At 43.2% G+C, this 12,482-nt stretch overlaps 1 protein-coding gene across 1 annotated transcript; it reads right to left on the bottom strand.

Annotated features, from left to right (window-relative positions):
- Positions 1-2,257: 2,257 nt before the first annotated feature.
- On the bottom strand, positions 2,258-5,931 carry LOC125449494 (probable G-protein coupled receptor 139). The gene is made up of 2 exons (XM_048525297.2): positions 5,832-5,931; positions 2,258-3,378 (listed from the first exon to the last, which is right to left on the bottom strand). The coding sequence occupies exons 1-2, from the start codon at positions 5,899-5,901 to the stop codon at positions 2,444-2,446; spliced, it is 1,005 nt and encodes a 334-aa protein (XP_048381254.1). The 5' UTR covers positions 5,902-5,931; the 3' UTR covers positions 2,258-2,443.
- Between the last annotated feature and the right edge of the window lie 6,551 nt (positions 5,932-12,482).

The raw sequence follows: 12,482 nt of genomic DNA, 5'->3' as shown, positions 1-12,482 counted from the left end.
ATTTTAAAAGTAACTTGGTGTGTGTGTCTCTGCATTTCTCTGTCTGGTTCATCCCTACTTACAGTGGAATTAAACAAATTTAGCTGTCTGTGTCATTAAATAGTTTGAAATCAATTGTCAATAGTTAACATCACTCAGTATTCCGGACTAAAGGATTTAAAACAGGCAGTTTCAAACATAAATTTATCACATGTAATGTTTATTTCATGGCAAGATAAAACATTGACAGCACAAAAAATAACCAGTTGCAGTACTTTCATGGCTCACTTTGTGTCTTCTCTGGACCACATTTCCATGTCATCAGGAAACAGTACACTTGTATTTATTGTGGGTTATCGATCTGTCCGATTACAGTAGGCATCACGCATAGTCCACCGTTAGTGTGAGAAAAATAGGCACTGTTTGAGAGACACACAATGTGTGGGAAGGAAGGAATGAGAAAGTGGAAATCTATCAGGCAGAAAGTGAGAGAGAGAGAAAGTGGAAGGGACAGAGAATGTGGATGTGGAAGGAAGTATGTGGGAGAGACCGGCAGGGAAGTGTGTGGGAGAAGCGGAAAATGTATGCAAGAATGAAAAGATTGAGGGAGAAAGAGTGCATGTGAGGATAGAGAGGTGTGTTAGAGCCAGACAGAACATGAGACAGGAAGAGAATTTATGTGTGTGTGTGTGTGTGTGTGTGTGTGTGTGAGAGAGGATAAGAGGGTGATAGTAAAGAAAGATACAAGGGAGAGACAGTGACATGAACTGAAGGTACTGGAAACAGCTGTGTGAAAAGATAATTCGACCCAGAGGGATGGAGTTAAATCATTGAATCATAGAGTTGTACAGCATGGAGACAAGCCCTTTAGCTCAACTTGCCTCTGCTGACCAGTTATCCCAAATTCCTCTAGTCCCACTTGCCAGCATTTAGCCCATGTCCCTCTAAACCTTTCCCATCATGTACCCATCCAGATGCCTTTTATATGTTATAATTGTACCAGACTCCTCCACTTCTTCTGGCAGGTCATTCCATACATGCACCACCCTCTGTGCGAAAAAGTTGCCCATGAGGTCCCTTTAAATATTTCCCCTCTAACCTTTGACCTATGCCCCTCTAGTTCTGGACTCCACTATCCCAGGGAAAAGACATTGGCTATTCACCCTATCCATGTCACTCATGATTTCAGAAACCTCTATAAGGTCACCCCCTCAGCCTCTGATGCTGTGGATGAAATAGCCCCAGCCCATTCAACCCCTCCCTGTAGCTCAAACTGTCTAACGTCCTTGTAAATCTTTTCTGAACCTTTCAAGTTTCACAACATCCTTCCTGTAGCAGGGAGACCAGAACTGAATGCAGTATTCCAAAAGTGGCTCTAACCAACGTACTGTACAGCCACAACATGGCCCTCCCAACTCCTATTCTCAATGCACTGAACAATAAGGGCAAGCGTACCAAAAACCTTCTTTACTATCCTATCTAGCTGCGGCTCCCTTTCAAGGAACTATGAATCTACCCTCCAAGCTCTCTCTGTTCAGCAACCCTCCCCAGGACCCTACCATTAAGTGTCTAAATCCTGCCCTGATGTGCCTTTCCAAAATGCAGCAGCTCACATTTATCTGAATTAAACTCCATCTGCCATTCCTTGGCCCATTGGCCCAACTGATCAAGATCCGATTGTACTCTGAGGTAATCTTCTTTGCTGTCCACTACACCTCCAATGTTAGTGTCATCTGCAAACTTACTAACCATACCTCCTATATTCGCAACCAAATCATTGATATAAATGACGAAAAGCAGTGGACCCAGCACCGATCCTTGTGACACGCTGCTGGTCTCCGGACTAGAGTGTGAGAAACAGATGGAATGTGAGGGAGGAAAATTAAGATAAAAGTGAACATGTGAGAGCAGCCTAAAGGGAAGGAATACATGAAAGGCAGATCAGAATAGAAGCTGAGAGGTCAAAACTGATGGACAGAGACAAAGTTTAACATAAAGAGGACTGCATGAAATGAAGGGAAGGGATGGAATGAGAGAGATGGGGCCAGGGAAAGCATCAGGAAGCAAGGGAAGGCATTCAATTTGGTTACACAACTACAAATGCAGATGATCTCTAATATATCAATATCAACTTTGAATAGCCACCCCCCCGAATCCCTGACTTGTGACAAAATCATGAAAATCCTTTCTCATTCCCTGTCCTCCTCCACCCAGTATCTGCAGTGATGAAAACAAAGGCATTTAGAAGATACGCTGAAAGCTGCAGAGTCCTCATACTGAGCTTTTGGTGAGGCTACAGCAGTCAAACACCTGCTGCATCAACTTCAGGATTGCGAGAGGGCTTGCGGAGATGAATCAGCAGGCTTCCACACAGACATGGCATTTTTGATAACAAGAACAGAAAGGATTACTGTTGGACTTAGTTTGATCCTTGCTTTGTAATAGCCCAGAGAGGGAATGGGATTTAACTGGGTCGAAGCCCGTTCACTCTGCTCTGTGAGCTACACAAATTCATGATGAGACAGAGTGGGAACTTCACGCCGTTTTTCAGCTCTTCCCTGAATTTTGTTTGGGTCACAGCATAAATGCATGTATTGGTGCAGGAGCTGAGAAGCTGCAGCATCAGTGACACCCGTTCTGTGATAAACCGAGGGTCAGTGTAAGTGGAGTAACTGTGATTACCATCGAGCTGTGTATAGATGTTATAAACAACCCGGGTCACCCATAACAGGACAAAACTGCCAGATATACTGAAGAGTAAAATTATGGATTTCCTTCGGCTCTCAATTACTGGATCCTTGTGACGCTCTCTGTTATTGCAACCTTGGAGTTGTCTACGGGCACGACTAGCTACCAAGATATGTCTGACCGTAAGAATATTGAGTAGCAAAATTAGAAAGAAGGGAACTACTGGGCTAAAAATAAAGTGAAACAACTGATATGCTCCCCATGCAGTAGAAGTAAAAAAGCTTGGTTTATTGGCACAAGACATGGGAACATTGTCAACCATGTATTGTGGTCCAATTGTAAAGTACCAGGGAAGGGCCTCCAAAATTCCCAGCACACCCACGACTCCAACAACTACAGCTGCTGTTTTCTCCGTGCAGTATTTTGTTTTCATCTTCTCGCAACAAATCATCACGAATCGGTCAAAGGTGAAAGCAACTGTCAGCCAAACAGAAACAACTGTGACTGCAAATCCAAAGAATAAAACTAGAGTGCAAACGGGAGTAATCCGCAGGAAGGAATATGGGAAATAAATCACAACGATGACGGTCAATATGGGGTCCATAATCACCACGAGGAGATCAGCCACTGCCATCCCCACCAGGTACCACATGATACATTTGGAGAGACCGCAATTTCCTCGAGCCAGTATAACAATTGTTACCAGGTTAACTGGAAGGTAGAGGAAAGAAAGCACAGAAATTACTGATCAGACACTCAACCAGAACAACAGTTTATGAGAAGAGAAGTTTCCATCTCTATGGTTGAATTGAACTGTATAAATAGATTAATTTCTCTTTGAAAGCCGCTTCCCACACAGAAACATTCAGAACATAATTCTTTGTAATAAAGTAGGACGAAGTGAATTAAGTCAGTGGCAGATTATTGAAGAACATGAAGCATGGGCATACCAATTGCAAAGATGGAAAGATATATTTAAGTTGGCATGGAGAGTGCAGCTGTCTTAGGGAACAGGGAGGTGTTTTTTGAGGAGCATGCCACTGTTTTAACTCTAAATTTGTTTTGTGGATATCCTGGCATGATTGTGGCCAGGAAGATATGCAGCGAGGTTGGTCATCTTGCTCAAGAAATCTGCCAGGTACAAATAATGAAAAAGCCACAAGGCTTACTTAGTGCTCCACATCAGATTGCACGCAGCATCGAGGCTGAGACAGTAAGTGAGATTAGAATGGAAGCGAGGGAAAGGATGTGGATGAGCCTGAACAGAAACAGAAGCTGATTTTGTAAACACAGTTAAACTGAAGATATTTGCAGATACACAGGACACAATGCAGAGAAGCGAGAAGATGGGATTCACAAGGAGAGACTGCAGTAGAATGTTATCAGAAAGTTGATCCATAGCTTCAAATAACAAAACTCAATGAATACATGGTGTTACAGAACAGTTAGTCGAATATAAAACAAACTCAACAAAGTGACTCTCGTATATTCAGATCACGTTAAATTTATAGTGCCCCTTGGAAAATGCCTTGCCTTAAACTTACTTCAGCATAACAGAGAATTTGGAGCATAGTATATCAATAATAAGTCATTTCCAGTGAATAATTAATTTTATTGCATTTATTTATTCAGTCAAAGTAAAGGGAATTTATCTAAAATAAATTGCACCATGAATGATAAATGCACAGACAATTGGACCAAATGGTAAGTCAAATCCACTCTGACACCAGCCTCACACTCATAGATCTTCCACTCATAGATTCTCTCAATAATTATTCTGGGTCCTTCAATTGTTTATCCTTAAGATATTGTTGCTTGGCTCTCTGTTGTTACTCATGGTTCTCTGTCTTTCTCTGTTTTCCATTCTCTGAGATACTCCTCCCTGTTTCTCTATGAGCTGTCTGTTTATAAGTCAGGGTAGTTACACCATTTCTGAGTGACTGTTTTCTAACCGGACCTAATTCCACCATCCTGCATTTCCAATCTTTGTATGTGCCCTGCCTTCAATGAACTCATTCTGAGATTCAGTTTCTTCAATGCTGTGATGTTTGTCAATAAGCCAGTGATCCAACAGATCACCCAAGATTCCATCTGTCCAAATGCATTGTCCACTTCATTGAAAATAAGTGGAAAACATTGAAGCAAAATTCTTTTCCAGACAGGCCACCCTGTAGCTGAAAGTCACTCCCCTGGAATAACAATTAGCGGTATTAGATCGAAAGATTCCTTAATCAACGAATGATCAACTTGAATCCTGCATTTTTTATCCACAGATAGATAGAGTTCACAATTCTGAAAGGTGCTGTATGTTACAACTCATAAGCGTATTGTATTTTACAAAGCAACCCAGTGACATTAGAGTCTTCTACATTGAATCTGAAAGAGGAATACAAGTCAATGACAAGCTCAAACATGTGAATCAAAATCAGGTACGCACAAAATAGAAAGAATATTTCATATGAGGAGCCACCAATTTTGTTTTAATCTCACTTAAAAATGAACCACATTACTGGTCTCCATGAACATTCTGTTTCCACTTCTTAACAAGAAGAGTGTGCCTAGTCTAATTTTGATTCATTGAAACACATTCATAAAAATACTGTAGGACAAGTTCTATTCCAGAACTTGACACGAAACCATAAATAGATCCTTGGGCTCCTAAAGAGAGGCATGGTGGCCCAGTGGTTAGCACTGCTGCCTCACAGTGCCAGGGATCTGGGTTCAATTCCACCCTCGGGCGACTGTCTGTGTGCAGTTTGCACATTCTCCCTGTGTCTGCGTGGGTTTCCTTTGCATGCTCTGGTTTCCTCCCACAGTCCGAAGATGTGCAGGCCAGGACGGATTGGCTGTGCTAAATTGTGCCGTAGTGTCTCCAGGGATGTGCAAATCAAGTGGATTAGGCATGGGAAATGCAGAGTTACAGGGGAAGGATAGGGGGATGAGTCTCGGTATAGGTGGGATGCTCTTTGGAGGGGTGGTGTGGACTGGTTGGACTCAATGGCCTGTTCGTAACCCAACAACACTGTCAGTGTTTGGGGGACAGGTAAAATTGTAGTTGGAAGACTGAATGAAAAGCGAGAGAGGTAATTTCATCAATCAACTCCTGGTTCAGGGAGTTAGGGAGAATAATATTAAGCACTATTATGTCTGAAACACTGGCTTACCGGGAACTCCAATGGCTGCAAGGACAGGATAGAAGGCATCTTCTATCTGGTACATTAATATATACCCCATTTTTCTGGGAAGTAGCAACTGTCCAGAAACTAAAACCTCTAGTAGGCGTTCTGAACCAATAAAATGTAAATAAGTCTAATTTATACAAGAGAGAAAGGTCTCCACTGACATGGTTATACCCATGATCATTTGTATTACTTACACTTGCTTAACAAACACATTACATCAACTATTGTTACGGTGATGTTAACAGTGTGGTCGTCAGAACATAAACAGCTCAACGTCAAATATAATATGAGATGGGCTTCTCTTGTGATAAAACAGATGAAGGTTCTCACTTCAGATTGTGAGCCATTTCATTTACAATTGTACAGTACATTGGTTCTGTTCCCCGCCTCCGATTCGATCAGCTGTTTGGCCGAAGTTACTGGAGGAGACGATGAATTTTGAAGCAGAAACAGCCCAATTTCACTCCATTCCTGCAGTTTCCCCATTATAATATGATGCTCTGACCACTGGATATTTTCATGTCGGCACCCAAACCATTACTATGGGAGTTGGGCATAAATGTGTTCTATTGAACATTCATCCCTCCAATATTTTCCTGGAGATGTTGAACTGTTACTCTGCATTAGGTGGTGGTTTCAGTAAATTAAGAACTGTATTCCACTTCTGACTCCACTTCCCCTGACAGGTCTACCAGCTTCCACCTTCCAACAATGTCAACTGAACCCCAAATTTTGCTGCCCCTTCCTTGGTCTCACCAAATCATCTCCTGAACACTAACTGACCCAATTTGGTTCTCAGTCTCCCAACACATAAAATACATAAGATCTGTAATCTGCCATGCTCTTACTCTTATCTCAGTTCCCTGTCTTCACTCATTCTGATATGAAACTACCCAGGATATCTGCATTCCTGTGACCTTTCCCCCTTTCACTGGTATTGCCCTTCAGTGATTCCATTATAAATGATCTCACTGTAATCTGAGATTCTTCATCGATTGAATGTCCTGCCATTCCCACAATGTCTGTCTGGAATCCACAACATTTCCATTGTCGCTTCCTTTGTTATGCTTCCTGCTGGCAACACCATCTACAGACTTAGGGTCAACTTCCAAATGTGTGATGACAACATCCAGCTCCAGTTCGCTACCATCTGTCTGTCTGTCTGTCTCTCTCTCTCATTCACACACAGCTCCGTCCTGTCTGCATTCTCAAATTGCACTGGTCTCTTGCAAAGGAGCTCCAATTTGCTCCAATTAAACAGCTTTACCCATTAAAAATAAACCTCCACACTTTGTCAATCTTTTCAAACTTTTTCCTGGATTTTCTGACGAGTTCATGGAAGTATTGTGCAAGATCTGATCTCTAATAGTGCCTAGCCTGAAATCTCTCTCCAATAAAACACACAACTTGTTTCAACCTCCCACCAAGTACAGGAAGTCAGGGTTAACCTGGTACAGCGTCTTCTCCACCTTAGCAACCCTGTGGGAGCTATCCCTGTAATTACATCAAGGGTTATCCTCTAATCAAATAGGAACTGGGACACTTTGGCATCGAATGAAGCTGTAGTCTTTTTCTTTAAGCCTGTCTTCAAAGTTTGGACTGCTCTTTCTGCCAGGCCACTGGATGATGGACAGTTTGGAGATGTCGTCATACAGAATCATAGAATCTCTACAGTGTGGAAGCCGTACATTCAGCCCACTGAATCCAGAACCACCCTCCAAAGATCATCCCACTCAGGCCCAACATGCTACACTATTCCTGTAATCCCCATCTCCTACGGCTGATCCATTTAGCCTGCACATCTGTGGATGCTGTGGGTAATTTGGCATATATGTTTAATACCATCCAACTTTAGAGAATATTCATAATCTTTGCTGGTAAACAATGGCCCATTATCTTTGGCCAACTTTTTCAGGAGCCCATGCATTGCAAAAACACGTGTGCAGTCTTCCTATCATTGTCCCCCTGTTTGCTTAACTCAATCCAGCCACTTTGACTGGGCATACACAATGACTTATAACATTGAGCTCATGCAAGGGCTTGGTGTGTAACTGAGTCCAGGTTTTACTGGCTGTTACCATGAATATGGGGGTGCTGCTGCGGTATTTTTTGTCAATGTTGGCACTCTGGGCACTGCCTCGCCAACTGCATCCAGTCCTCGCCACCAGACATAACTCATCACCAACATCTTCATTTTGGGAACCCTTTCGGCGATCCTGGTGGAATTCAGGCAGTATCTGGCACCGATCTTTGCTCATGAAAATCAGACCTGCTCCCCGTGATAATGTGCAGCTTCTCTACACTGATCTGGTCTCTCTGGGAACAAAAAGGCTTCAATTCTGTTTGTCACAGCCCTTTGGTTCCTCCCATCACCACCAGCTGTTTTATATTTGCCAGGGCCAGATCTTTCTGCGTCCAAAGTCTGATATTGTCAGCTGTGGTTGGAAGTGCATCCAGAAAATTTAAAACCATGTCATACTCTTAAGCCAGTGGTATATCTGCCAGCAGGAGGCTGCTCAATGCATCTACATTTGAAACCTGGCATCGCGGCCGGTGTTCCAACTTATAATTATACCCACTTAATATTAGAGCCCACCACTGAATTCAACCTGAAGCTATGGGCGGCGCTGCTTAATCCTTTATAAGTAGATCTAGCAGGGGTTTGCGGTTCAAGATTAATACAAATTTATGTCTGTAAAGGTATTGGCGAAACTTGCTGACTCTAAATATCACATCTAACCTTCTGTCTCCATCTGGGCGCCTTCATCCTCTGCATTTGCCAAATCCTGGATGCATACACTATTGTTTGCACATCTCCATTGGGTCACCTGTAAGATAAAACCACCCAATTTGAAATTTGAAATTTAAATTTAAAATTTGATTATAAAAAAGTGGCCGGCACAGTGGCTCAGCGGTTAGCACTCCAGCCTCACAGCGCCAGGGACCCGGGTTTGATTCCGCCCTCAGGCGACTGCCTGTGTGGAGTTTGCACATTCTCCCCGTGTCTGCGTGGGTTTCCTCCGGGTGCACCGGTTTCCTCCCACAGTCCAAAGATGTGCAGGTTGGGGTGGATTGGCCATACTAAATTGTCCCGTAGTGTCCAAGGGTGTGTGGGTTATAGGGGGATGGGTCTGGGTGGGATGCTGCAAGGGGCGGTGTGGACTTGTTGGGCTGAAGGGCCTGTTTCCACACTGTAGGGAATCTAATCTAATCTAATCAAATGCTGCACAGGGAGACATCGAGTGTCAGTACCAGCTCTCGCTTGGGATCATAGTGGGCCAACACCTTAGAGGATGACAGCTGTTTTTTTTCACTTCCCTGAAGGCTATTTCTCAGGAGGACCCTTTTTTACGAGTTGATGCAAGGGTGCTGGTATGGAGGCCAGGTTATAGAACATTACAGCACAGTACAGGCCCTTCGGCCCTCGATGTTGTGCCGACCTGTCATACCGATCTCAAGCCCATCTAACCTACACTATTCCATGTACGTCCATATGCTTATCCAATGACGACTTAAATATACTTAAAGTTGGCGAATCTACTACCGTTGCAGGCAAAGCGTTCCATTCCCTTACTACTCTCTGAGTAAAGAAACTACCTCTGACATCTGTCCTATATCTTTCACCCCTCAATTTAAAGTTATGCCCCCTCGTGCTCGCCGTTACCATCCTAGGAAAAAGGCTCTCCCTATCCACCCTATCTAACCCTCTGATTATTTTATATGTTTCAATTAAGTCACCTCTCAACCTTCTTCTCTCTAATGAAAACAGCCTCAAGTCCCTCGCCTTTCCACGTAAGACCTTCCCTCCATACCAGGCAACATCCTGGTAAATCTCCTCTGCACCCTTTCCAAAGCTTCCACATCCTTCTTATAATGCGGTGACCAGAACTGTACACAATACTCCAAGTGCGGGCGCACCAGAGTTTTGTACAGCTGCAGCATAACCTCTTGGTTCCGGAACTCGATCCCTCTATTAATAAAAGCTAAAACACTGTATGCCTTCTTAACAGCCCTGTCAACCTGGGTGGCAACTTTCAAGGATCTGTGTACATGGACACCGAGATCTCTCTGCTCATCTACACTACTAAGAATCTTACCATTAGCCCTGTACATTGCCTTCCGGTTACTCCTACCAAAGTGCATCACCTCACACTTGTCTGCATTAAACTCCATTTGCCACCTCTCAGCCCAGCTCTGCAGATTATCGATGTCTCTCTGCAACCTACAGCATCCTTCGTCACTATCCACAACTCCACCGACCTTAGTGTCGTCTGCAAATTTACTAACCCATCCTTCTACGCCCTCATCCAGGTCATTTATAAAAATGACAAACAGCAGTGGACCCAACACCGACCCTTGTGGTACACCATTAGTAACTGGTCTCCAGGATGAACATTTCCCATCAACTACCACCCTCTGTCTTCCTTCAGCAAGCCAATTTCTGATCCAAACTGCTATATCTCCCACAATTCCATTTCTCCGCATTTTGAACAATAGCCTACTGTGGGGAACCTTATCGAACGCCTTGCTGAAATCCATATACACCACATCAACCGGTTTACTCTCATCTACCTGTTTGATCGCCTTCTCAAAGAACTCAATAAGGTTTGTGAGGCACGACCTTCCCTTCACAAAACCATGCTGACTATCCCTAATCAATTTATTCTTTTCTAGATGATTATAAATCCTATCCCTTATAACCTTTTCCAACACTTTACCAACAACTGAGGTAAGGCTCACTGGTCTATAATTACCAGGGTTGTCTCTACTCCCCTTCTTGAACAGGAGAACCACATTTGCTATCCTCCAGTCGTCTGGCACTACTCCTGTTGACAATGACGAGTTAAAGATCAATGCCAAAGGCTCGGCAATCTCCTCCCTGGCTTCCCAGAGGATCCGAAGATAAATCCCATCCGGTCCAGGGGACTTATCTATCTTCACCCTCTGAAGGATTTCTAATACCTCTTCCTTTGAACCTCAATCCCACCTAGTCTAGTAGCCTGTATCTCAGTATTCTCCTCGACAACATTGTCGTTTTCTAGAGTGAATACTGTTGAAAAATATTCATTTAGTGCTTCCCCTATCTCATCTGACTCCACACACAACTTACCACTACTATCCTTGATTGGGCCTAATCTTACTTTCGTCATTCTTTTATTCCTTAAATACCTATAGAAAGCCTTAGGGTTTACCCTGATCCTATCCACCAACAACTTCTCGTGTCTCCTCCAGGCCCATCTATAGTACTCAAACTATAGTGTTCCCAGTCAATATTTGGAAAGTTGATGCTTATCCAATGATGACTTAAATGTACCTAAAGTTGGCGAATCTACTACCATTGCAGGCAAAGCATTCCATTCCCTTACTACACTCTGAGTAAAGAAACTACCTCTGACATCTGTCCTATATCTTTCACCCCTCAATTTAAAGCTATGCCCCCTCGTGCTCGCCGTCACCATCCTAGGAAAAAGGCTCTCCCTATCCACCCTATCTAACCCTCTGATTATTTTATATGTCTCAATTAAGTTATGTAGGAATTTCCTGTAATAATTCACCAGTCCAAGGAAAGACCGAAGCTCCCATACATGTGAGGGAGAAAGGACACTTTCGATCGCCCTCATATTATCCTTCAACAGGTATGACCTGGTTTTGTTGACTTTGCAGACTTTGAGTAGGTCACTTGAGGTCCCTGGAACACATGTTCTTTTTTCCCTTCTAAGGCATATGCCCACCTGGGTGAAAAATCTAAGGACCATTCCACAAATTGGGTTGTTTTGATAGTTCCTTCACTTTCCAGCCTTCTGATTTCTCCATACATTTTTGTCAAGCAAAAGTATTAATGGATATGAGCCAAAAGCATTTTAGGCCACACATTAGCCATGTTTGCAATGAATGGAGGGACAGGCTCGATGGGTTGAATGGCCTACTCATGCTCCTATGTACCTCTGCTCTAAAGAAAATTACCCAAGCCTGTTCAGTCTGTCTCATAGATAAAATGTTGCATCCCAGGTAACATCTCAGTGAATCTTCCTTGCACCCCTCTACAGTGTAAGATCTAATGGTATCTGTGTCAATCAAAGTTGGACTGGTTAGTAATGTTAGATCACATGGGATAAGGGAGGGAGGGGGGCTAGCCAATCAGATACAAGTGATGGTCGGGAGGGGAGGGGAAGAGGAGGAGGAGGTTTGAGAGGTGACAGAAAAAAAGGGGTACTTTCAAGGATCAGCTCAATCACGAGCCATTTCTGCAGTTGTAACACTCTGGGCTTCAACATATTGTAAGGGGTAGTAAGTTTGTAATTCTTCTAAGAGAATATTTTCTTTTCGATCTATGTGTGTGATAATTACTCCAAATGCCCACATCTAAGAGTCAAAAATCACTTTTCTTTCAAATTCAATGTCGGTTTTCCACACTGTTCCCTTAAGTTGCAGAATTTTTGCTTGCGTTATTTAAAAGTGAACTCATACACGCCCAGAATAGACTTTGTTACTGCAGAATAATGCATTAAAAGATCCTCGGCTGGTGAGGCACAAACATCATGTGCTATACCCATCAATCTGGTCCACATGAGCACTGTCCTGTTCACCTTCAACCATTTCACTTGTTCCACTGCGTGTTCAAAAATCTTCTGC

Source organism: Stegostoma tigrinum, chromosome 46, assembly GCF_030684315.1.
Source record: "Stegostoma tigrinum isolate sSteTig4 chromosome 46, sSteTig4.hap1, whole genome shotgun sequence".
NCBI classification, from domain to species: domain Eukaryota; kingdom Metazoa; phylum Chordata; class Chondrichthyes; order Orectolobiformes; family Stegostomatidae; genus Stegostoma; species Stegostoma tigrinum.
This window is presented reverse-complemented; position numbering and strand designations above follow the sequence as displayed.